Genomic DNA, 27,347 nt, shown 5'->3' with positions numbered 1-27,347 from the left:
GAAAGTGAGAAGAACACAGAAGAACTTTATAATAAACATTTTTGCAGTAGCTCAAGAGAAAGAATGCATAATGGACAGTCAACTGATTTTACCAGAAGTAGATTTCATGTTCTTTAACCAAAATACATGAAGAAATTTAAAGTAAACTGACTGCTAACTCATACCAAAGCATCAAGCTAGTCAAGATGGTCATGTCAAAGTTTCCTAATTTCTGGAAAACTAGAGGTTATTTTCTTATCTTTTTATATGCTAAAGCATACAGCAAATAGAGGAAAAAAATCAGCAACAAATACATCTTCATTTCCCGTTAATTTGTGATTGAAACATAGTAATTTTTAAAAGTGGCTTTTAAAAGAACATAGCACCAAAATAACTCGAAGTATTACATAAAACTGCATATAAGGTAGAGCATTCCACTATATGGACAGATGCATAAAGATAAAAAGTCAAAAAACCTGCTTGCATTGGGGACATCACACAGGACTGAGCAGCTGAGGCTTAGAAGCTCACATGTCTTGCTGCAATTTCAGAGAGAATGTCTGARGACATCTCATGTTCTCACCTCTCCTGAAGTGGGCTGCACTGCTTTCAGCAGGTCTGAGACAGCACCAGCCAGCGTCCGAGCAGCTTTCAGGAGATCTTCTCCACTTCCAACTTCGTCATCCATCAGGGCAGCGAGCAGTTTCACACCTTTAGACATCTCAGTGAGGTTTGAAGAGATGGTTGTAATTGCACATCCCACAGCAGTGTAATCGGTGTCAACTGGGTCACCTGTCGAGTAAATTGTTTTTATGAGTAGAAAGCTTCAGAGATTTATTAAAAAAAAGAAAAAGCCATCACAACCTGCAGTCTGGTGAGACCAACAGGTACATTTGAAGACGGTCAAACAATATCTAAGGAACTTAGGTGTCACTTTTAAATTTTAACTCTAGCATTTTTCCAGTGTCTGTATTTTTCTAATAGAACTTTTTCTTCTCCCCACGCAATTTGTTGAGAAGTCCACAACTTCATCTCTTTCCTGTTTCAATACTAAAAAGAATCGAAGGTAACACAGTATGAACCCCCTTATGCCACTTAACTCCTTCAACTCATGATATGCACAAATAAACATCTCTAAYCTTTCTCTTAACAACAGTCTAATTATATTTTATCTGCAATAACCTTGCAAAATTTCTACTTTGCACAATTCACTTGGTGAATAAACAAAGTACAATTCCTTGGTCACTTATACTAGTGTTACAGATGATAAATTGAGGATTAACACTGCGATTGGGAGAATCTATAGGCTTGTTCCACAAATCACTGTATTTAGCTACTGTGGTATTTGAAAGAAAATGTATCCCCAGTTGTATCCCAGTCAGTCTCTATGTTATTTAGCTTGATGAATGTGTCTGAAGTCTGCCAGAGAGAACTCCCTTTTAAATTTACCTGCTGTAAGGTTAACAACAGATGCAGTTCCTGCAGTAATAGCATCAACCTGAGAGTGTATTTCATGTTTTGATTCATCAACCTTGTTCTGAACCCATACTCTTGATGCCTGAAGAGCAACAAAACAAAAAGATAAAAAAAACCACACAGCTTACAAGAATTAAGGACTGCAGCGAGGTCCTGTAAGTTAGGATCTCATATAAATACAAAAGGTAACAGTTTCTCTTGCAGAATCCCTCACTACACAATTGCTGTCGTAGTTCAACAGCTGCCCTTTAAGGTGAATGCCCTAAAGACAGTGTATCCAAGCAGGCTAAAGATTTTTGACTAGCAGTTCCCATGAACAGTAGGCTCACACAAACCTGTGCATGSACAAATTCCTTAATGCAAGCAAAGATTCTTTCCCCCCCACCTCAAAATGCTACTTAAAAAGCCACAGAGATATCATTTCATACGGAGGCAGAATAATCCCTGGTTTGAAAAACAACCTGGTCCCGAAGACGCATTTCCACGAGGATGAGATCAACTCACCATGTCCTGCCCCAGAGGTGGCAGGTTATCAACTTCGCTGAGGTCAGCCTGTGCCTGCTGAACAGCGTGCATACTGGTGTTAATGGTGCCCATCAAAGCCTGCTGAGCTGAGGTCTGAAAGGCAGAGCAGGGAAACACTGTGTGCATGTTCCACCCAGTGTGTCTGGTGGCTGTTACATTGATGGTAAGAGGCAGTGAGTTACAAACACATCAATCTGTTTTGAATAGCTAGGCATTCCCCAGCAGCTTCAGCCTGTGCTACATAGAAAGTGAAGCTCGCTTCAACACTACTCACGTTCTTGTCCCCACATATGCCATTTTTCACTCCTCTGTTCTTGCATTTTACRTTATTTACAAGATTACGAACTTTCGCAGATCAAACCATGCCCAGGCACATRAAAGTACCAAGCTGTGAACCTGGCCTGTGTCCTAGGAATTCAAACATGCATAGTGAATTTATTGCAGGGATACCACTATTGATTTCCTAGAACATAACAGTCTACAGGTGTTACCAAAGACAATTCTAAAACTGAATTCCCATCAATATGAATAAGCCAACAGAAAACTGAAGTATTTTAGGCAGAGTAGGATGGCCATTACACAAACTACATCTCTGTTGGCATGACAGGGACATTGATTATATACTTTACAGACTCTCTAGCCCATTGATAGTCTTAAATTAAAGGAGGAAAACAAGCACCAAGTTCAAACCTGCCTGAGCACTAGTAGAGCAGTATGTCGGTGACAGGTAAAATATCARCTCTTTTCTTAAAGTGCTTTGCTTTTACTCATCCTTTTTCTAAGCCTTGGATAACAGTTTAATGACTTTGAAGTAAAGGGAAGGCTGAAAGAGCCATTTTAAAGAGGAGAGGGAGAAGGAATAAGTCAAATGAGATATCCTAAAAACTTCAGGGATGCTCAAAACGTGTTCAGTAGGACAACCAGGTAGCCACACACTACACATCCTTTTGCTCTTAGCAACGCGGATAACACGCTGCCTCTTACTGCGTGTGGCACAGGCCACTTGCAAACGCTCCTAACAAAGCAAGAAGGCTCCTCACAAGCGGGGGCATGTGTCCTCTGTGCATCTGCCCCAGCGTGACCTGCTGCTGGGGTGAAGGCATCATGCCAATGTTGAAGGTCTCCGGGCCGCTGGAGCCTGAGCGCATAACGGCCGGCAGCGCCACGGAGCCGTGCTCCACCTTCCCGGTGCGGTTGAACTGCTGCTGCAGGATGGTAGATCTGGAAGAGCCAAAGAACAGAGAGAGAGTTCATCAGCTCCTGCAAATTTGGATATTTTCCTATTAAATTGTATTGCAGAACATCTGGAAGAGCTAGGGAATTGTGAGAAGTCTTTATCCAACCATTTTAAAACTGCATTTTAGAAAAGTTAAATTTGAGGCTTTTGAAAGATCACATCTCACAACAGTAATGAACAGGCAGGGAAGAACAATCTTGCTGAATGTGGTACCATAGTTTTGCCCCTCTAAGATGCCTGGCAGAGATCAAGATTTATGGCACAACAGACTGCTGTGTTTCACTTGCATCATTAAGCTGATCAGTAAAATACAGAAGGACAGACACTTTGGAAATGTCTATGCAAGCAATTCCCAGATCCATATCTGGATCTGGAATAAAAACGGATGTTCTTCCTTCATCACACACACACACACACTAATCTAAAAGCCTGGCGATCTATCAGATAATGGACTGGGAAGGGTGTTCTCAAGCATAATAAARTTATTGTTATCCACGGTCATAAACTGCTTTGCCAGCTGTCCTGTTCATATTTAAATACAGTACAGGCTTTAGCAGCTAGAAGTGTTGGCAGGAATTCTGGCTTTCACAGCAATAACGCGTTACAAAAAAAGAGCCATTTCAGTTATGGAAAAAAACTTTGCGTTTATCTTGTTTGGGGTTTTTCTGCCCAGGACTTCACTAAGAGTATATTCTGGAAGCCATTTGGAAAGGATAGTGTCAAAAGGAAGCTCATCTGACACGTGTGACCTGTCAAAAGTTGAAACTTCACATAAGGCCACATTAAATACCTAACCAACCCATCTCCTGTAAACCATATGTTTAACAGTAAATCAAATACTTTCTCACACACACACCCCATAGATATTGTTATCCTTAGAGCTCCAAGAGCAGCCCCAAAGAAGGGGCTCATTACAACCCAAATTGCCCTAAAACTCTTTCTCTCTTTCACTGCACAAAAAGGTTTAATATTCTTTGTCAAGAGCTCCATGATTCTACATTTTGCAGCTCACCAGCAACTCTGTTAATCTCCCATCAGAACCACCAATGAAGTCACAGGCTGATCTAGCAGGGCCAAAATCTTATCTTTACCCACAGCAAGTTTCTGACCAGTTTGTCTAGAGTGGGTTGGGATACTGAACCAGCAGCGTTCATGACAATGCAATTAAATTGATAAGACTCAAATTCCTTTGGAAGACACCAATTTAGCAAACAAACAACCGAGATCTTGTAGACTTCAGTGTTTCCACAAAGACCAARCTAATAAAATATTCTCAACTCTGCAATCTTTCTTTCTTCCTTCCTTCATCTTAATTGAATAACAGCCAGAGATCCATTATTCAGGGGTCAAGTTACTATGAAAATACACATTTGCCCCAACCAGTAATTTAATAAAGAAAAGCATGCTATTTTATCTCAGAATGAAACTGGGAGTCTGAAGAACTGCCTGGACAAAGTACCTTTTTCTGCTAAAGCATTCTACAAGGAAAATAAATAATTTTTAAAATTTGCTCTTCAAAGTAATAACTGTTCTACTTCATTTGAGGAAAAAGACTACCACAGCTAAAAGGTGTCACGCTTACATAAAAGGGTATTTCCTCCTGTTGTATACACTCACTTCTTAGGTGAAACAGATTCTTCCAACATGGTCGATTCCTCATCACCTTCAAGGCCAAATCTATCTTTACTCTGTTTCTGGAGGAGAAAGAAAAAGAAAAAAAGAACAAGATAGACACTATGCTTATTTTTTTTTTCCATTCTTTCCAGCATTGCATTGGTATTTATCAAAAACCTGATCAAATGATCTTGCTCAATGCTGAACATCACCCTTTGGCAGAACGTGAAATGTAACCTGTGCCTCTGAGGAGGGGCATGTCAGCATCCAGCAGCACAGCTATATGCCCTGGAAGATGAAGTGCCCAAAGAAAAAAGCCTATTGCAGCTGCCCAGGGTAACAAATCAGGGTTTTTCTGAATAAGACTATGGAAAATAATGCTGCGATACCCTCTTTACTTTCCAGAACAGCATTATGGAGTTAAGAAGCACAGCACATCCAGGCACAGGTATGGCATGCTCATCTGTTCCCTGCCCTGTTTCAACTCAGGAATGTGGTTGGACTGAAATTCAGCTCCCTAGCACTAAATTATAAATCACCTTCAGCAACCCAAAGTATTACTACCTATGGCTACCGGCCATGGGAGATATATAAAGCTACCTACAAAACAATAAACATAATGCTATATCAAAGTCCTTTTATCGTAGTTACTTCAGATGTCTGACTTCTTGAGGCAGTTTTTCATGCTGGTATAAGGGAGGAAAGGTTTCACCATGTAAAGACTGTCCATTCCTCCTGGTGACCTTGGAGTGCACCTGCCTGGGTCAAACACCCTCTGCTTGCTACTTTATATGAATATTCAGCATGCAGAACTAGAGAACCATTCACTACGGCCTCAGACACATTTAATGAGAGCTCCTCACACAGATCCATGCATATCCACCAACTCTATCCAGAAAAATTCCTTACCATTTGATTTTATGCATGTACTTAAAACGCCTACTCCTCAGCAGGACTGCATCTGACTTCCATATTAACATAGTTAAAAAATAAATAGATAAAAGCTACTTCACATTCCCTGTCCAATGATGTATCACTGGCACGTTGTAGGGCAAAATTTCCTTAACACCAAACTAGTTTAGCAGAAAAAAAGAAGTGGTCACAATCCACAATAGAACACACGAGCTGAAATCCCTCAGAACGCACCAAGAATAAACATTATGCAACTGAGAGTAACAAAGCCCAGCTTAAGGCAGTGGCACAGTGGTAACTTGGACTTGACAGCTAGAAACTGCATGCTTCTCACATGAGTCAGGAAGCATCAGGGGTGTTTATTACTTAACCTGTTCCTACTTCATTCACTTCAAAACTAGCTGTGTCAGCAGATTGTAAAGAAGAAATCAAAGGATTGGCTTTAGAAAGGGAATATGCACATCTGCATTTTATCAGCATGGAAAGACTGCTTTACTTTGGAATTAGACAATGAAGCCACTAGTGAAGTCATTTTTTACATCATCTATGGAAAGCTGTAGTTTATTTAACACACATTATATCCAGGACTGAAGTGGGAGGYGCTTTAAAGAACTTTAGCAAGCTGCCCTCGGCCTTGGATTTCACTCAACTTCATGTCACATCCCAGACTGTTCTCAGGAACAAAGGCAATAGCTCCTACTGAGCTGCCTACTTGGCTGTCATTTCTTTAGCTATGAAGAATTTGTTATAATTGATAACACTAATTCGTTTGAACCTTAACTAAAAATTCATCAGAAACAAACAGTTATCCAAAGCGCTACACTAAATGTGCTCAAGCAAATGACCAAGCTCTGTGCTTAATGGTAAAAGTTGGTATTTTCTGTTATCAAGCTTATTCATTTGTGAATATTTTAAATACTGGAGGTATATACCAGACTCTCCTGCTTGGCACACTTCAAAAAAGTTTAAAAGACAGCCTTTATAAACTCTCATTTTCCTCTGCAAAAATGAAATATATATCTCTGCTTTACAGATCACAGCATTTCTTAGGTAATACTATGACTTATTCCTAAAGTCTGGCCAAAATACTTCAGCTTTGTTGCAGAATATACATTCACCTGAGGGCAACTATATGATAGCCTTTAATGTAGTTCAACCTGCTGCTTCCATAGAATCTCTTCTTCCTCCCACCTGGTTCACCACTTAAGTTCCCAGCTCAATATCCTTAGTTGAGGAGAGAGACTCTGGCTACTGCAGCAGCTCCCCTGCCCAAAGATGCTGCAGTGAGGTCGACCCACACTGTCATTCACAGCTTTGATTTTTTTCCCATAAATAATCACCTAGATTAAGCTAAAGGAATATTATTTATACCTAAAAAGACCCAAATTATTTACATCTAAAAATATTTACCTGAATTATTTACGTAAATTTAGGTATAAATAATTATCTAAACATAGGTATAAAAATACCCAAATTATTTGTACCTAAAAATAAATTACATGAAACTATAAAATACAGAATTAATTTCATAAGACACTGTATGTGATTTTTCTACTTCTGTTCTTACTGTACTGATTTTACTGCATTTTTATTAAATGTCATCCTAATATACCTTCTTCAGGATGATATCAATGTAACCTGCAATTAGTTGAGAGATCTGTTCTCCTTCAGTGGTCTGTACTGAGTAATAGCTTTCCTGATACTCGCCAAAATCCTGGAGGTGAAAAAAAGAGAAGTTAACCCTTCAGAACCAGAAAGTAAAAAAGAGTGAAAAAAAAGAAATAAAATTAAAGATTTAAGCTTTATTTTGTTTTTATTACATTTTAATAAAACCAACAGTCAGTGAGACTATTCCAAGATTCATAYAGTGAGTAAGAGATCCTTTTTATTACAGCTTAGTCATAACTGTATAGAATGAAATGCCAAAGGACCCACAGATACCTAACCTGACTGACACAGTCACTGGACAATGGAGAAGTTTTCAGAAACTCCAAGTGTAATCATTCACACCATTAATAACGTGCATCTAATTTCTCAAGTGAATCATCAGTTTCTAGTCACCGAATCTTGCTCTACCACACTGAACACCCCTTTCACATGAGATGCTCTCCTTATAATGGGCTAAATAAGCTAAGAAACTCACCATGTATATGCAAGTTCTTTAAATTCATAAAGGTAAGATGTTTCCATGACCCATCAAGCTTCACTTATCCCCATAACCTGCACATGCAAGTGCCCTAAGGATTAAGCAGGTCTTAATAAYGATGGCTTTCCTAACTGAAGAGTGGTTAGGCAGAGAACACATTTAAGCTGTGCTCTTTGAGAAGAGCTTGCTCCTCCTTCCAAGCAGATACAGGCAGATTACCAGGGTGAAGCTTTTGGGGGAGGCAGCCCAGCGTTTCACAGTTGTCAGGGGCCATTCCTGCAACACTTCCTTGGTCTTCTCATCCACGCGCATGACGGAGTCTTTGGTGACCCCCAGCAAACGAGGAACCAGCTTGTTTTTGCCTTTCATTTTTTCCTATAACAGAACATGAGGGATTGTTTTACATTCAAATGGAGCATGCCAGAGGAGAAAGGAAAAAACATGAGGGAATATACTGGAGAGAGGGAGAGAGAGAAGGGGAAGAGAAAAAAAAAGAAGCAAATGATTTTCCAGAATTGTGTTAACATTAAGATCTGAGATCTGCCAATTGGCTGCAATTAATTACTTCATTATTGTTTTGATAAATACACCATTGGGAGATGACAACACAGAAACAGCAGAGGACTGTAGTTTCTATCTAAAGCGACTCTTATGTCAGTTATTAGCAGTATTTAGCACAAAGAAATGAACAGCAAAAAAGCTAATCAGAAGATTAATGTATTACACAAGAACAAGTGAAAAAACCAACCAGCTCAGAAAAGCAACATGGTATGTACTGAAATTAAGAACCAGCTACAGGTCTTTGGCAGCAAGTCCCAACATCACAAGGCACAGAGCTCATGCAGCCCTGGAACGCTAGTGCAAGTCCTCAAATGCTGGTGTTTAAGAAATCAGCGATCCAGAGGTAGTGTTTTTGCTTAGAGTAAGCTCACATTGTTACTCTTCTGACATACTTAACATGCAATAGGTTTTTATCTCAATGATGATAAACTTAGACTAGGTACAACTCAAATATTTGACTTGTATAGAAATAGAGTACATCAGGAAAGGGCACCTACTACCTTTAATTGATCTAAGTCGCTGTTTACTGAGCTAGGAAGTAACTATTACACATGGCAGCACAGTTGAGCAAGCATGAACATTTTTATATTCAAAAATTGCAACTGCATYGGATCTATTAGGTAGTTGGGAAGACACTCCCCTTCCCACTCTTCACCTTGCAAAAAGAGAGATTTTAAGGAGAGAAATTGTAAGGCTGCCAGATGCTGTTTGTTAGTGTCTTGGGCATTATGCCCCTCAGCTTTTCAAGGCTGGGAAAGAGGAAGGGGGAATCTGTCAAGCTGATCTCTAACAAATAGCAGAAAGATACCTAATCAACAACATACATTGTCTGAAGTGGATATTGTCTTATGASACTGAAAAGCAGCATAGCGTGGAAAAATTCATCACCGCCACCTCGCTCATATTCAACAGCTCCTTTAGAGAGCTGAGATTGCTTTCTCCATTAAAGGTGTCTAAAAAGACTATTTCACTTAAAGAAAGCAAAAGGAAAGGTCATTCTTTCACTATAACTGGTATCCTTGGCAGATTTTTCACTGTATTTGCACCTTTTGTTTGYTTTGTGGGTGAAAACCTGGTTTATGTTTATTCTTTTTTTCCATCTCAGTAATAACTGAATGTTCAGACACTAACACTTCAGTCCAGTCTGATGATCCCAGCAAAACATCAGTTTCTAGGTACAAAATTTGAGCTATATTTTTTGGGGTTTTTTTTGGTTGGTTTTTTTTTAAATACTTTTAGGACCACCCAGGCCTTCTCTCACTAAGGGCTAGGAGAAATTAATCATGCAGCTGATGATCTTGTCAGATGCAGTTTCCACATGTAACAGATTACAAGGTTTCTGTAAACCTTTTCACAAATGATGTACTTTGACAGTAAACAATAGAGAGTTAACTTAGAAAATAAAATCATGGCAGACGCCAGACTGCCTTTCTGGAATTCAACACGACAGGGATGTAAACTGAAATTATCACTGTCCCATGTAGTAAATTCCCAACACAGCTTTCAAGAGCCTGAAAAAAAATAATTTGACATTTTGTTTAGGAGATCAAACATACATATGGCCAGCAAAATCCACGTTACCTTAACAAGGAAAAAGGACACCCCATAGGTCCGCAGGGAACGTGCTAGCTTCACATATTTCACTTTGGCTTCTATTTCAGTCATCTCACCACAGTTTTTGTGCTCCTGTAACAAGAGTTAAGTATTAGGTAGATATAATCCATCTGGAATGACAACTGACAGAAATAATTCCATGAAAAAGCAAAGAAAAATATATGGTAGCTTTTATTTGTTTAAGGATGCCTAGTTAATAAGCACTGCAATTAGAATATTTGAAACCGTGCTGGGTAGAGACAGCAGCAAGTCTGTATCTCACAGCTCCTCACACTCAGAAGACACAAATAACCTGGCTGAAAGGAACAGTTCTTTGACCAAAAGCCCAAATGCAGTCATTGCAAATAAAGAAAAATCACTTGACAAACTCAAGAACTTAACAACGTAGGAAAAAGGTGAGTTTTTCAGAAAGGCAGCTTGCTGCTGCTGAGCCTCTGCCCAGTTCAGTGCAACAACTCATGAATTTCTCGTCCACATCTTGATGTCATCATTGAAGCTACCTGTACATATCTCCAATGGGAAAAACTACATGCTCTGAATCCCATACTTGGGAATGAATTAATAAAATAATTCTGGCTGCAACTACAACATTATCACCACTACCAATTGAAGGTAGTAACAAGGCTGTGTTAATCTTATCTCCAAGGCAGTGTGACAAGCTGCAGGTCCCATAGACCTACTGAGACACAACGTTCCTAGACAGAGCCTAAGAATCAAAGGAAAGAACATGAGCTATTCTTGCTGTTCAAATTACAAAACCCCAAATGAAGATCACAGGTCACTGGAATGTTCTTCTAGAAACTCTATAACTTGGTTACAGCTGTTAACCTCAAAAATTTCCTCATCTGTTTACATTGCCAACTTTTTACCTCTCTCAGCACTGACATTTAGCACAGCTAAGACTATTTCCATCAGTATTACTATGCTCCATGCTCAATTGCCTCAGTGTTTTACAGCATRGTGCATTCCAGGCACATCACTAAAAGTAATACTGAACTCTATTATTTGAAGCTCATGCTTAAATGATGAATGCATGAAGGGGTCAGTGGAAGAAATTCAGCTGACTTTCCTAAATGCACTTCTAGTTGTAGTAGAAATAAACATCCTTACATAACAGTGAGACAGAATAGGGTCTTAACAACACTGAATATTTGCTTGCTCTCCTTCAGAATAAAGTCAATAATATTAGTGAAAAAAAGAAGGATTAGGACAATAAATCCGGTGAAGAAAAGCTAACAGATTTCTTAGGCAGTCTTTCTTGTGCAGTCAAGTACATATACAAAGTACATACATAGGTACAAATATCCCCTCTGAAAAAGTGCTCATGTTTTTCTTAAAATAGAAATGTTTGAAARTTTTTAGCTTCACAATTACCTGAAATATTCTCTTTTCAGCCCCTCTTTGCTTGGTATATTCTTTAGGGAGGAACTCTTTTAGGCTATGGAGAAAAACAAACAAAAAATGCTAGTTAATGGTGCTTTCATGAACAAGGATGATTTCTACACTCCTTTATCAGCACTAAAACCTCCATGCTTCCTAAAATGGGCATAAAATACCTATTCAGTGAAACAAAACCRTAGCTGACTAAGTAGGCTAAGTTCAAGAGAATAACTGGCTTAATTAAGAGAAACATTTTGGCTGCATCCTCACGTGATATCTCTTCATGTTTTGAAAAGCCATCAARAGTAAATAAGAGCTGGGACACTTTCCACAGTTAAACCCTACGATGTATTTGAGCACTCCAAGGGTTCACATCCATTTCCAAAAACACTGACTGGGGAAAAAACAGGAAAGCCTAGAAGAAGGGGTAAATCAAAACTTGAGCCAGTTCTGTGTCTAAGTTCAGGCACTGCTATTACTTTCCAGTAGCACTTTGATTTATTGATGTGCAGGACAGATACTCCTTTCCTCTCAGTTTTCCAAGAAATGTTAGTACAATGATATKTACTGAAAAACTGAAAAGCCAGTAAGTGGACACTTAATACCAGTCACTATCTTGAAAACAAAGTAATAAATAACTAGGCCTAATTTTTGCAGCACTCAGATAGTAAGGTCTCAGGATACAGAATAAACTAAGTCTCCATGATAGATTTGGGTCAGCATGCATCTTCTAATGTCTCACAATGTTGTCCAGCTGCACCTCCTTGCTATGCAACAAACCAAACAATTTATCTTGGCCAAACATCACCTCAACTTCAAGATATATCATCATCATGTTTAATGGATGACAGCCCTTTCTGGAACAGCATCTTCCCAACTGCCACACTTGAGTGGGATGAAGTGACACCGTCTAYATTCTGCAGCTCATATTCAGCCTCAAGTGAACTGTATTTCACAAACTTTGGGATGYTCTCTCTTGAGTTCAGTATAAAACAATAGAACTCCCCAGTTCAAAGAACTGCCCTCTATGATTCCCCTCTTTGGAGTACTAGGAATAGCAGCAGAAGGAAYGATGCAAGAAAGTCCTCATTTTGATTTATTCAGTGCATAAGTACATTACTAACACAGAGAGCTTTGGCTTCCTACTACTGTGGAGAGCTAGACAAGAGTTTTGAGAACAGCTTCCACTCTGGATTTTTAATGAAGGAAGGTTAAAAAAGTCCAGTCTGTTTTACTTTGTTTCTGCAGACAACAGACAAAATAATTGCAAGATTAAGTTAGGATGCCATGCTTTCTTCAGAAATACTTCCAGTCATGAGATCATTCACTTGGTTCATTCCACAAACTCTGGCAATATAAATAAAAGCATAAGCAAGAGATCTTACTAATGGCTCTTCCAATGTCCAAGCAATTATGGTTTACTAATACTTGATGATGAAATCTCTTCTCAGGACTTATACGAGACAGAAATGTGCAGGGGAGTATTTTGTAGACAGGGATTGAATACGCCTTATTAGTCTGGAAAATGTTGCCTCTATTCAGAATTTGCAAGTTTAGTTCACTTAGTACAGTTTAGTTAAAACTGCTTCCAAGGCTAATGAAAAACAAGCAGTTAAACTCTGTTTAATTCTACAGACCAGATTTATGCATACGAATGCAAGTTTAACCAATACACTTTGAACTCTCATCTTTTATTAAGAGGAGTTAGCTATTTCTTAGCTATTCCTATGTAAAAAAGAAAAGAGCTATCAGATGACTTTAAGAAGGTCTGCCTATCTTATTAATCAACATGTATTTCCTTAAAAGCAGCCTGCCAAACAAATCTTACTTGGAGAAGGAAAAGATRAGAAAACAAAGTGACTCTTTCTCCACTACGCATCAGCCCTTACTTGCTCTTGCCAACGAGGCTGGCAGTTAGAACTAATGCTTTTCCCTTTTATCAACCTGTTTTTCAACTTGCTTTTCCATTTATCAACCTGTAACGACATATAAGCCACCTTCACYAGAAAGGTAAAATAACAGCAATAAACAGACTCCAAATTTATTTTAATACCTATAATCAAGGCATTGTCACTTTTTTTCACAACAAAGTTTTACTTTTTTTAACAGGTTGTTTAAAAGAGCTGGCAAGACCACCCAAAGTATATAATTTAGTCTTACTTCTTTAAATATACATTACTGCACTGGACAATGAATTTATTTCACATTAACAGAAAAAGTTTATGTACACATTTTTATTAGACTTGCATTTTAACTGTTTTTCATTACCCTAAAGGTATATCCCAGTGTTCCTGGAAAGTGTAAGATATGAGTTTGCCCAAGAGATTGGATAAAAGAAGTGAGCTGATTGCTGAGCACCCTTGGAAATAAAAAGCTGGAGTCAAGAGCTCCCAGTTGCTCCTAACAGTTGGTCTGTAGATGCAACTCAAAAACGTAACCCTCCTCCGTGCTCTTCTTCAGAGCTATTTGCAATTTGATAGGCTACAACTTTCACAATTTGCTTTGGCAAAAGCTTCTAGGAAATTGCAGCAGCCAATATCAGTGTTAACAAGTTGCATTCAATGATCTTCATCTATGCCAAAAATCATTTATCAGTGACAAAAAGTCAGGACTGAAAAAAAGTCCATATAAACATCCTGCAAACAAGCAAAACTAAACAAAGCTGCTTTAAAGCAGTGCTAAAAAGGAAACAACTCTACTTTGCTAMAAAATGCTTTCTGTATGAGCAGATGGAATATCTTTAAGGGAGTCTGCTGTGCATTGAGGTTCCAATACTGAATGAATAGATGCTTCTCAATCATATTTTAAATGGAACTATAGTATAAAGTTCATATTAAAGATAACTGYTTCCATACTTGAACAGAAGCAGTGTTCTTCCAAAGAATAAGAAACAGTTGGACAAAATCTGTGTAAAAAGGCCCCTCAATTTTTAAGGGGATGAAAACATGAAAACAACCAAGAAAAATGTTTTCTGAAAATCTGCATTCTACACAATATTAGCTTGTCATGTGGCAATAACCTTAATGGTTCCACGTCAGAATACTTTTTTGGAGGAGCAATGGAGGGAGAAAGAAAGAATAAATATTTAGTGGACAAATCCCAGAAAAAAAGGTTGCGTAACCATGCACAGCCCAGGAAAGTGAGCATCGGGAGCACAGCGAGGCTGCTGCAATGGTGTCAGTAGCTCTGTCAGGAAAGGCTCCCAGGCCTCTCTGCAGCAAGGCAGAGATGACGAAGAAAAGCAGATCACTCTAAYTGGAACTGAAGCAAGTGTCTGCATATGTGATTTGTTTGCATAACCGAGCAAAATGTAACAGCTGCTTCAGGGAACTCTTTCAATAACAATGTGTTTTGAACAACCAAGCTGGTAGCAATGCATGCTCCAAAACATATCATTWAAAAAAGGATTTCCCAAGGTGCAGACTCAGGATCGCCAAGCTAAGTATCTAGAGGTCGGCACCCACCATGGATTTACGCAACAGAATAAAAACCAAATACAGACTCAGTTTTGGGCATCTTTAAGGTTTCTGTGAGCTTCACACAACACCAGTGCTTGAGTGACTGCTCGGTAAATAGCTTTTAACTTCCTTCATTTCCTTTCTCCACCTCCTCAGACAAAGAATACRGTTCTGGACTTCCCTTTTTACAATGTCATAAGACAGTGAATGTGTATGATTAAYGTCACTAACAAAAAAGCCTGGAAAAATTAACCTCTGTGCACAGTAATACAAATATTAKTTAAATAACTAACAGCTTTCCATTCRCATGCTTTTCTAACAACTCAAGGATCTGTCACACGTACTTGTTAATGCTTAATTCACAGATTGCAGTACTAAATGAAGGCAAAAGCACACTTCAAAGCAAGAGGAGAATCCCATTTCTCCCAAGTAATGGGGGCACAAACTTTTTTCACACACTCAGGTTTAAACCATGATGACCGACATGTGGCTCTTTAGCTTTTGAGAGGCTCAGCATTGTCCCCATGCAGGACCTCACATGACAGAATGGGGCTGCACTGAAGCAGTGGAAGCTACTCAGTAGCCTCAGCCCTGAGAGAGGTCTAGCATGGCCAACACCACATTGTCAGGGACTCCAGATGCAGGTAACTGGCACCACTGGCACAGACAGGGCCATATGTTGCCTATCAACCACTGCCAAAGGTTCCCTCAGCAGCTGAGACTGTTGATTTATGCAAATAAATCTCCTGCAGAAAACACAGATCTAGATACCTCTGCTTTAGGTACTAAACTGTGTCTAGGTTTAGTGACATGGGGTTGCAGTGAAGTGACATCCAAATTTAGAAGTTAGCAAAAGTGTTTACTCTAAAAATCCAGGTTTGTGTTTGTGTTCTACATGAGGTCCAAACTGGATCTGTGCTTGAAAGCCTCCAAACTCACAGGCCTTCTCAAAGGAGACGGGATGGGAGCCATTCAGAATGTCATCACGAGCCTGTAAGAGGTAAACAGAGACACATCAGTCAACYGCCACATCTCTGAAATTTCCTGAAAACTGGAACATAAGCCAGTAAACAAGCAGCACTTCTTCCTGCCTGAGTGTCTTTGTTACTCCACTGTGGACACGTTTATGCCTAAAAACAGAGGCTAGATTCTTTTCTGGGGAGTAGCTTGAGACTCACTGGAACTCTGAGGGTGCTGGTGCTAGTGTTTGTCATCTAAGTACTCAGCACACATTTCCTTCGTTATGTGTATCTGTAATACACAAGGTGTACACACATACTCACATTTATATGTATTTAGGTGTATATAGACATATAYACATGCACACACAAACTAGTAGATATTTACCTACATAATTAGTGGGTAAAATAGAAACAGTATAATAAAAACAGCACAAGGAGAAGGCAAGCCACATTTTCTCTTTGTTTAAATTTAGTATTATAGAAGATGATTTTATAGCTCTGGAAGCAGAAATCTCTTCTATTCACACAACAAAGACTAGAATAGCAATATTAATGCATACTACCATATCAGTCAATTAAAGAACAAGATTCTTCACAATTTTCTTGTTTCCTAAACAAGAAAATGGTTCAGTGTGATACAAATACAGTGAATTCAAAGAAAAAAAGGCCAGCTTTATTGGATCTTGTAGTTTTAAAAGAATTTATAGCAACTCTATTTGAATCAGCTGAAAGCAAAATAATTGAAGATCCTATTAGCTTTTTCAGTCACTTCCCCCTTCATTTTTTCAAACCATAGCACAAAGTTCAGAAGGCTACTGTTTCCAGCCTGCATTGGAGCCTGCTGCACGAGATGCTACTATGGAGGAGAATCTTCTGCAGAAATACTCCCAGCATGGCTAGGGTATTGCATCTCCAGCAAGTGGGTGAACCTAAGGGGGCTCAAATGATATGGCCCTTTTTGCACATTACRCCTGCCTGTCTTCCACAATCTGGCTCGTACACTGAAGTGGGTTGTGGAAGAGGCTCCTGCACTGATTGTGCAGGAAGAAAAAACAAGATCAACACAGAAAGCTGGGTGTAAGTCTTTGAGGAGATACCAGGTTACACGTAAAGCATTATCTACGAAAAACTACCACCCCAGATTCCTGAAAGTCTTATCCAAAGACAAGATAGATGTACTCAATTTTAAGGAAGCCACAACAAGGAACACAACAGTAAGTGGCTCTATATTTGATTCTGCATTACTGTGCTTAAAGTATTTGATTAAAAACAAAGACTCTGTTCTTGGAGTTTTTGGATGTTCTTGGAAGAACAGACATAAAATCATAGCAGAGCCAGAAGTCTAGTAGATGGAGTATTTCAGCAAAGGAGGGGCCAGCTATTCAGCATCATTTATCTCATGGATTTACCTAAGTTTGCTCAGACAAGGCAGAACAGGTACCASTGCTCCACATTACATACCTGAACATAAAGCAAGTTCAGCTGAACGGGATCTCTTGAATCTACATTCTGGTCCGAATAAAAGAATTTTCTCCTTAATAGCAGTGTTTCATTCTCATCAACTCCTTGCTCTCTAAATGTTCGGCTGTGATCTAGCCAGTTTACTGCAACAGTACCACAGATACACATGTTTGTAAACATGCAGTGCTGCCACTGCTGGTATGAAGATCAGATAATAAGGGAAATTCCACAGCTACTTTTATTTATATTTCTAGTCCTCGGTGTGGAGAGTTGCTACAAATCAGAGCTTATTTACTACAGAATGAAATATCATGAACACTGTTGAAGGAACAGCTACAGTAATATTTAAAATGTTGAAAGTTGCATTGTAAAACAATTTAACACCTTTCCTCCTAAAAGTGTCAATTCTTCTGATCACATATTGATCCCTGAAAACATTTTAAAATACCTTTTGTAGTAATGTTAGCAGCTAATATAAAATGCATCACTGTTCTGATGACATTTTATTAAAAATAAAAACAAATATTGTCTTAGTCAGGCAGTAAACTCCACTTATATTTAAAAGGTATACTTTCAAAGACAAAACTAATTTTATTGACTTTCAGTATTAAGTTTGAAATAAGAAGGCATCAATAGCTTTATATTCTAGTTTAATGAAGAAAAAAGGGAATCAGTAGAGAGCTTCCCTTCTTTCTTATAAATTATGACCCCCTCCCTCCATCCACCAAAAGAGAGCACAAAAAAAATTCCAAGCGACCTGCYGACTTTCTCAGCAGAGACAAATGGTCCATTTAATTACACTTGAAAATAATCTGTTGAAACRACATTACAAATACACAGGTGCAAAATACAAGAACTGAGAAAGAAAGAAAAAACGCCTTCCCATATGTTTTCTTACATAATTCCATGAAAAAATATTTGTCTGACAGTTATCATGGAATATACCACTTACAATCATCATCTGTATGAAGCTTTGCCTTCAACTTTTCCATTTTTCTTTCATCACGCAACAATGTCCTATCTTTCTTAAGTGTCCCCGTGCTCTCTTCTTTCCTCTCTTCAATGCTTTCCTGGATTAAGGAATATTCTTCATAATTGGTTATTCCTGCGAGTATAAATAAATCCAGATTTAATAATACTCAAAGGAACTGCAACTGAAGGAGAGATGAAATATTCTTTTCCTTAATAGTAAAGATATCAAGATGAAAGATTGAAACAGTAAGAGGAAAAGGATCCCCCAAATGTACTACAATTTCTGTATTCATGGTCCACTGTCCATGTTTGACAATCCTTTCAGAACACCATTACTTTGCTGTATTTGTCACTTTTAGAAAGATATTCAATTTTTGTTTTGTTATTTTTCAAGAGAAGCTGCAAGATTAAGACCATGAGGTATTTTAAATTAGCAGTAAGTCATGAGATGCAGACAAGCTGAGCTAATATTGCTTCTCAAACACCAGGTAACTTCAGCTTACCCAACAGATGTCAGGGGAAAAGAAGAGGAAAAAAAGGCAGAGCACATGTGAAGAATCTCCTTCTTCAGGGCTTTAAAACTGTCAGCTATTTCTATGAATTTTACATGAAACCAATTTGAAAGTCAGTTCAAAGCCCCCAGCCTACGTGCTACATTGCTCTCATTTCTTTGCTCTGCTTGCTCGCTCTGTTGTTCAGCAAAGCATGATCATGTTACACAGGAAAGCAAATGAAATGCTTGCCTACATGACCACATTCATGAAAATTAGCCAAATTAATTTTTAAAGTAAATTAGTTACAGCACATTAGAATCCTGCATAGAAACACTCACTCAGAATTAAAATGGACTAATTTGAATTTAGCTTAATTCACTTTCCAAGTAAATTAATCTAAATTAAGGCCACTTGAATTGTAAATGAGAATTAAGCACGGATTTAAGATGATTTAAACTAATTCATGCTGAATGCATGTTTATCATTAAATTTGTATTAGTTTTCCAAAATGCCTCAATTCAGATAAATAAAAAAGATAGATTATAACCAATGTGACACATTTTAGACCAGATGCTCTGGATGGTTTCCATATTCAGTTTCACAAAGAATGCAGTGTTGTGGTCAAACCTATAAATTATAACATGAAATCCTACGTTTAGGTTTATTTTCATAATTAACAAATTTTTTCTTTTGTCATTACAATTAGGTTTAGTGTTAATTCTCTACCACACAGCAGGAAAGCACACGTAGAACCAGCAAAACTGAACAAGTTAGAAGTGTCAGATAACTATCTGCTGTCTACTTAAGTAGGTTAGAARGCAGCTAAAATGTTCTCCTAGCTTTTAAAAGAAAGTCTGAATAATGGCTTTTAGAAAAAAGTTTGATAAATACTGATCGCTAAATAAAACAAAAAAGCCTGTCTTATTTAATCCAGAAAATACATTTGGGATCCAAATACGGCAGGTTGTGTGGGGTTTTTTTTGTTTTTTTTTTCTTTTTAAATAGACAGGTCTCAAACTCACCTATCCTGCTGCAAATGGTAACCAGTAGTTCACCAACTGTTTTGGAATCATCCACCATGACTGTTTTTACTGAACCATCCAGCATCCGTATTTTCTGAGGTCTCTGTTTCTTTTTGTACTCCAGTATATCCTAGGGAGTAAACAAAACTGTTTCTAAATGCTTTTGGAAGCCAACACAAAACAACCCACTAGAGCAGAGGACTGAAGCACTGTTTCTCCTGTTCCATTCATTCCCACCCCTCCTGAATAAGTTGGGTTTTGTTGTTGTTGTTTTGTGTAAGTAAATTTACTGAAGAAAAAGACTCAGAAGTGACTCCTTGTAGTTGTCAGACTCCTGAACCATGAGTCAATGACAATGTCGTTTTTCATACAGCTTTCTTAGCTAGCAAAACTAAAACAGGGCAGGATATCTCACAGTATGTGTGCGGCAAAACGTGATTTAGCATCTGAAGAAATTGCCTAAACTGCAGTGGGACCTTTGACCATTAATTTTTAAATGCACAGTAAAAGGCAGCCACCTTTCAGGCACATTCAAACCTGCTATGCCTCACCAGCTATCTGGGATACAGCAAGARTAATCCCTATACAAGAAAAAAGCTGAATCACTTCTTGGTACTACTCAGAAGCACAGCATTGGCTGTAAATGACAGACAAGGAAAAGAACAACCCTGTGTCCTAGTTCCCATATTAGTTTATTTTATTTAGAATTGATATTGTCCTGACATGCACAGTGTAACAACTGCTTCTACACCCCTCTTCTCTCCCCAGTCATGTTCCCTAAAAATAAAGGTTGATGAGAAACAACAAACTTGCCCCCTACCCCATTTCTCAGCATGTAATAATCCAGCGTTCTTCCAGCTTCCAGCCATATACCTTTTCGAGGATCTTCGTCTGACAAGAACAATCCATAGTCAGAGGCTGTGGAACAAGAGAGAAAATTGGACTTGCATGGCATAAAAAGGTGGCAGGGGAGAGGAGAACTCCCATGTAATAAAATCAACATAGTCACTACATTGAGGGGATGTTTCCATTTCATTTTCCTCGTATTCTTCAACGTAAGTAAAAATATTTAAGTATTAGTTGCAGGTGGGGTGAGAATTGCCTTTCAGATAATTTATGTAAAAAGTCAACATTGCACAAAAGTTCTATTTGCAAAAACTTCTGCCTTACCTAAGAAAAAAATAATGCAATTAACTTGATCTTTAGTCACTTCACAGATACATATGCATTCTACATGTCACTCCAGACAATTTTGATTTTTATTAATAACTCACTCCCAGGACTGCCTAATAAATGGACAAACAAAACAATGCTACTAGATGAAAAGAATATGGGCCTCTATTTTCAGTTCAACCAGTTAATTAACTGAAAACAAATTCAGGAACCCACCTTGTCCTGTTTGAGCCTCTGGCACTCGTTCCCGAATGACTCTGCACGCGTCGTACACTGCAGTGGATGGTTCAAACTGCATCGTCTTCACCACGTTGCACTGGCGGACACAGATCTTCAAGGAAAGGGCCACCATGGTGTCAAATCACACGTAAGCTCCTACTAAAGGATCTGAAAAGGCAGAAAGGACATCCTCTGATTTATGCTTTTAATGCTCTAAGATTCAATTTTTTATGAAAGATTTCAGGTGAGACTCTTACAAATGCAATTCTGCATAAAGTCACATTATCATCAAGCTAGAAACTGTCCAAAACAGTTATTTTTCTTGGCATATTGGAAGCTCAKTTTTGGAAGGGGGCGTGTACACCTCCTTGAAAACTGACATTTTGTTTGAAATATGTCAAAATGCTGCATGAGGAACACCATGAGCTTTCCAAGAATACTGCCAAAAGCAAGTCACTCACTCCCATCATTTTCATGACAGAAAAGCAACCACATTTTTTAATTTTTTCATTCCTCAATGCCAAACATTCAATAACAAGTGACAGGTCAAACTCTCTGTAAATATGCAAGATGGATTTCAGAAACGTTAATATTTCCTCTTTTTCAGTGCCAGACATTAAAAGAAAAGGGCAAGAGGGAAAGGGGACAGATGGCTTTCCAAGCAAAGAGACAACTTATTTACAAACTGGGAAGCTGAGAAAGTTTCCTTGAGAAAAAGGACTTGCTCCCTTCTTGCCTCCCCCATTTTCTGCTGGAATATTTAGACTAGCTAGTAGCTATAAACAATGTACAATAAGTACTTAAACAAAAGCAGAATTTTCTTAATACAAAGCGTCTCTTCTAGGGATTACCTAACAGCATGTGTTTTTTTTCCTCCAAGCCTCCACACAGAACCATAGATATTTTTTACCCCATTGTGCAGCCATCCAAAGCTTCAACTCCAAGCTATTTTTCATTTCTGTTCTAACCCTGAAACCTTGCCGAATTTGACAGCTCTTGTCTGCAGAGCAGGAAGCTCCAGATGCTTTTTGTTCTGCTTGGTTTTGCGGATGGTCTGGGTTTCATCTCCCGAGCCTCCCTTGCTGCCGTGACAGGCCAAACGGCTCCTCCACCCCTGGACTTTCCACACTCATCTCCAGCAGCTCTTCACAGCTTCTGATAAAATCTCCTCTGCAAAAATTCCTTGTGCATATTTTAGCTAGGAAAACTCGGGAGATGCCAAGGACTGATTAACAAATGATAATTTAAACAGGACAAAATGCTATTTGTTTTCAGCACAAATTTAAAGTCTAATTGTACCCTGTTTTACAGCACAGTACTATTTAACAAATCCCTTGCAAAGAATAGTAAGGAACCATTGCCTACATTTCATTGATGGTGAAAAACAAGCAAAAAAAAACCCCAGCATACACCAAAGCACAGAGCTCAATGATCAAACACTTACTGAGGCCCCAAACACAGATCATGTCTCCAGTAATAAAGCTTCGGAGAATCTCTGGCCCTCAGATGTCCTCCCCTGAGCAGGGCTGCAGGACGGCCCATCCATCTGCCTCCCAGCCACCAAGTCATCCCACCTACCTAATATTTCGCCATCCTGCCAAGGCTTTGCTTTCTACCAGTATGAAACCTTGAAGAAGTTCACAGTGACAAATGATGAAGGCACTACTTGACAAAAGCAAAACAACAATTCCATCTGGAAAAGCAGGGGGAAGGAGAAAAGCCATAAAGTACATGAATGCATATACCTCGAGGCTTCCCAAAACTTTCAGGACATGGTAAAAATGTTTTTTTGAACCAATCATTCCAGATGGAGATCACAAAAATAAGTCATAAACTCTCCCTACTTGATGAATTGATGAAAATGGTAAAATGCCATTTTCTAGAAACACCATCTTTCAAAAGTAATCATTCAAAATAGCACCTGAACAAAATAAACGCAATAGAAAAATAAATCTCTCAGCAATATTTCTACATTCCACTGAGATTTAATACAACTAGTTTCAGTTTGGTACTGGACCATTTATGGATAAGCAAAATATAGAGCATTTTAAAAACAAAACAACCTAATAAAACACAGCTTTGAACAGTTGCTACCATGCAGAGTGGCCTCAGGAAGTGTGCGCACATGTGTGCTGTTAAAAAAATAAGTTTGGCTCACTAACCAGTCAGAGAAAAGCTCTGGAGCAGCCTGGCCAGTTGCTCCCACAGCAGTGCTGGCCAAGGGGCCACCTGGGCAAGCTGGCTGCTAGCCAGCATCAAGAGGCCAGTGACCAGCCTGGCTCCCTTCACCCTCATCCTGGGCAACAGGCCCGGCCAAGGCCAACKTGCTGCAACCCTCCGACTCTCCCTCTCTGCTGTTTGCTTCTCTTAAGAAGTAGTGAGATAAAGCGACAGGAGGAAACAGGTAAGTTTGGGAGAAAGGCTCTGTCTCCTCCTCTTTACATTTTATTGCACAGGAAGGTGAGTCCAGAAGGGCATTCCCAGAACAAGATGCATTGCCCATTAAGACAGTAAAAAGGATATTCATTTTTCTAGAAGCTCAGGAGTTCCCAAGAATAAGCAGCTAACTTACAGTATGAATGACTTTGGAGAAACAGAAATAACCACTCAACACATTCAACAGCTGTTCAAAACACACAGCAGAAGACAACCAACCAGCCCCACACCCTTGAATACAGCTGGAAAGGCAAGGTCCCCTGTGCCCTGTTCAGGAAGGAGCCACTCAGATGCCTCCATCCCTGTAGTTAAATGCTCATAGCTGAGCCATCCCAGCACAGGGCAGGCCCTTCCAACAGACCCAACTACCCTTCTTTTCAGTTCAAAACAGAACCCATTTGAGACATCATTCTGCACAGCAAAATGACCAACTTGGTAAGSAATGCAAAACAAATGATTGGCCAGTCATAAATTAACATATAGCAGGAAAACTCTACACCACTCACCCTTCATTAGCAAGAACACATCCCATATAAGTTGGTGATGTAATATTTTGTTGCTTAAAGATAATTTTTTTAATCTCAAATCCTTGAACGCTTCTTCATTAAAAGAAACTTTCTGAAATTCCCCCCAAATATCTTTACCAAACTGAAGAGCTCTTCATCTCTTCTAAAGAAAGCACTTTGAGCAAAACAGAAGAAATGAAAAGATTTACTTAGCTGAAAATACAAATATTCGCAGATCTCAGCATTCTATTTGCCCTAAAATAAAGTTTAAATGCTTTTCTAATKATTTAATTATTCTACAAACAATAAGCCAGAAACAATAAACTTAACAATGACAGGCAGGTCACAGAATAATAAATCAAAAAAAGAGCTAACACAGTGGTTAACTCTTTTTCAGAAATATCACCAGTGTTCAAGCACACTATCCTTGAGTTTGTTGCACTGGGCACTCAGTTACAATTGCTTTTCATTCTGGTCTCATGCAGAAGCCATGAGGAATCCACACTAACTTGAAAGCTTACAGGCCAGATAAATATGATGGGTGGGAGCTTTAGATACCAATAGGAAGTAGATCTGCTGACATAATAAATGACAAATGWGACTGCCCAGCTCTGCTGCACTGGAACAGGCAAGCAAAAAAATAAAGAAGYATTACCAAGCTAAAAGCAAACAATAAGATATTGGGAGAAGCCCTTATGACATGTACTGAAACAAAGTTGGAGGAGAAACCACTTAATAAACAGTGACCTCCCCAGTAATTTGCACACCCACAAGGGATTATTTGTAACYTTCCTATGCCAACACTTAGGGGATGGATTCCTGGTGGGGCAGTGACATTGTCCATGTCTYTTCAATTGCAATACTAAACAGAAAAAAAACAATGATTTTTATAATCTCTGCTTATAAAGCAAGCAAAACAGTGTTCTTATTCTCATATTTCACATCCTTGCAAACAAAATGTTTTAACTAAGTATACCATCCAAAATAASTGAAATCACTGCATTTCTTCACTAGACAAACATGAAATATCTAACACTAACACTGTCAAATACGGACTGCACTGCTCCTGTTAAAGCAGGGTTTCAACTGCCGCTCTGATGGTTAAATGTAAATCTCTGCTATGGTTTAGCAGAGGTTTGTCTCCCTGGAGATATTTCTTAACTGGTTCATTTAGGCTTGAGCAAACAGAAATCTAGGTCATGAGATTCCACAGTCTAGAAGCTTGCATATATGCATGCTCACATCAAAGCTAAATATTTTTATACTAGATGGACTTTGTAACAAGATCCAGTGGGTCAGAAACTCTGTACTCTCCGCATTCCTGCCATTTAGATGTCAGTRCAGAGCACCAGCAAAACAAGACATGTGATATTTGAGTATCTTACTTGGTTTACAACATTTCGAAGATATCCTTACCASTCCAGCGGATGGCAAAAATTCCTTAAGGAAGAAGTAAGAATACAAGCCCTGCTGCACTAACTACATTTTATTCTGCCAAAAGTATGAATTCCAATGGAAGTGTGAACCCTCAATGCCAAGGATGACACAACCACAGTGCCAACACTTGGGCAGATGACTGCTCAGATATAATAAATTATCAAATTATCGATGACAATTGAACTAGTTAGTCCAKGCTACTCATAGCAACACATTAATATTATATCATTATGCTGTGCAAGGTCACACCATATCCTTCCAGGTAAGCTTGTCTTCTCCTTACTACTCTACAASTGCTCATGCAGCTCATCTGAAGCAAAATACATTCACTCAAATGTGCTTAAGAAAGTGGTGCTACTAGTATGCTTAGAATTAGACCAGGCTTAGCCATCAGCTCACTCTATAGAACCTGACTGGTTAGTTGCAGGTTCCCTAAGTGCAATGTGTCAGGAYTCCAGCAGGAGTTCCTTGATGCAGAACACACAAAGTCTCACCCCAGATGCTCTGCTTTACCAGATGTGTGTGCAGAGGTGCTTCAGGCAGYGCTTCCATCACTGATGCCTCAAGATCATGTCTGGGAACTGTGCGGTAGCAGTTGTGCTGGCAGTGAGTTTACAAGGGAGTAACAGCATGCACTCCTCCAGCAGCCCAAATATACAATTCCAGTTTGCCTCAAATTATCTTGAGGATGAATCAACAACAGTCAACCAGTGAACCAAAAGCCAATGCTACAAATGGTATCAAGTAGAGAGACACTGACTTAGGGCCCAGGTCCAAAACTCTCTGCCAATGGTGGGCACAGCACAGTACCTAGAGCAACGAGACAAAGCCTTCAAGGCTTCAACAAAAACCCCAGCTCTTCCTTTCATCAGCTGTAACACAACAAACAAGATCGTACTGCACAAAACATACTTCATTTTATATTWGTAAGAAACTGAGACAATTGAAATCCAAAGATTTTAATACTCCCTCCGAGAAAAACCCTGTTCAACCATCATACATAATAAGAGGTCTAATAAGTTAAYATTTAAAGTCTTCAGGAATCCCAGAAAAAAAGAATGTTTACTTGTAGTTTAAAAAGAGGCATTAAACCACTTGGAACACAGTAAAATGAAGGTGTCAGGCTGAACTGGGTCAAGTTCAGGATTTTTACYGTAAAGTTTTAGCAGACAACTAAGGTCTTGTCTGTTAACACCTAATCATACAGCAACAGTATCCATTTTACTAAATATCCAGCAAAAAAGTATCCTCAGGCAGAAAGCTTGGTAAGAGACTGAACTAGACTGTACTTTAAGAGTCCCACAGAAGACATTCAGTTCATTAGTAACARTTTCAACTACAGTTTGTTTTTTGAAAAGTCAAAACGCATATTTACCAAGTAACTCACGTGAATGTATCTTCATGAATATGAATTATAAGGGAGCACTGCAGAATCATGATGGCTCTCAACAGATTGAAAACAGCTTTTAATCAAAGCAAAGAGCTTTACTGCAGATTAGGCTGATGAGCAAGAGTCTCCAGTCTATGACTAAAGCCTTTGGAGGGATCTCTCCTCCAAGGCATTTGTTCCTATTTGGTGCAAACACTGCAGGAAAATGGGGAACATGATGGTCTGCAGTAATCATGAGTCAACATCCTTCTGCCAGGTTCTTCTCCAAAAGAATTGCTTTCAAGATTGAGACAAGTCCTTTTATGAGGGTGCTTGGAAGGACAGTGAAAGATGCTCACAGATGCCAACAGTCTAAGTAACATAGTAAACACAG

At 38.9% G+C, this 27,347-nt stretch overlaps 1 protein-coding gene across 1 annotated transcript in view; it reads right to left on the bottom strand.

Annotated features, from left to right (window-relative positions):
- Positions 1-27,347, bottom strand: part of TLN2 (talin 2) — a 128,091-nt gene that overhangs the window by 68,342 nt on the left and 32,402 nt on the right. Inside the window, exons 8-22 of the mRNA XM_026052863.1 lie at positions 21,203-21,373; positions 20,634-20,731; positions 19,814-19,943; positions 18,278-18,430; positions 17,326-17,468; positions 15,766-15,893; positions 11,439-11,502; positions 10,032-10,136; positions 8,109-8,264; positions 7,356-7,457; positions 4,835-4,911; positions 3,021-3,201; positions 1,960-2,073; positions 1,429-1,537; positions 563-771 (exon numbers count right to left, since the gene is read on the bottom strand). Of these exons, the coding sequence (XP_025908648.1) occupies positions 563-771; positions 1,429-1,537; positions 1,960-2,073; positions 3,021-3,201; positions 4,835-4,911; positions 7,356-7,457; positions 8,109-8,264; positions 10,032-10,136; positions 11,439-11,502; positions 15,766-15,893; positions 17,326-17,468; positions 18,278-18,430; positions 19,814-19,943; positions 20,634-20,731; positions 21,203-21,338 (1,905 nt within the window). The 5' untranslated portion in view covers positions 21,339-21,373. The remainder of the gene's footprint in view (positions 1-562; positions 772-1,428; positions 1,538-1,959; positions 2,074-3,020; positions 3,202-4,834; positions 4,912-7,355; positions 7,458-8,108; positions 8,265-10,031; positions 10,137-11,438; positions 11,503-15,765; positions 15,894-17,325; positions 17,469-18,277; positions 18,431-19,813; positions 19,944-20,633; positions 20,732-21,202; positions 21,374-27,347) is intronic.

This window comes from Nothoprocta perdicaria, unplaced genomic scaffold, assembly GCF_003342845.1.
Source record: "Nothoprocta perdicaria isolate Ctin4 unplaced genomic scaffold, notPer1 scaffold_113, whole genome shotgun sequence".
Taxonomy (NCBI): Eukaryota; Metazoa; Chordata; class Aves; order Tinamiformes; family Tinamidae; genus Nothoprocta; species Nothoprocta perdicaria.
Note: the sequence above shows the minus strand (reverse complement) of the source record. Positions and strands in the feature narration are given on the sequence as shown.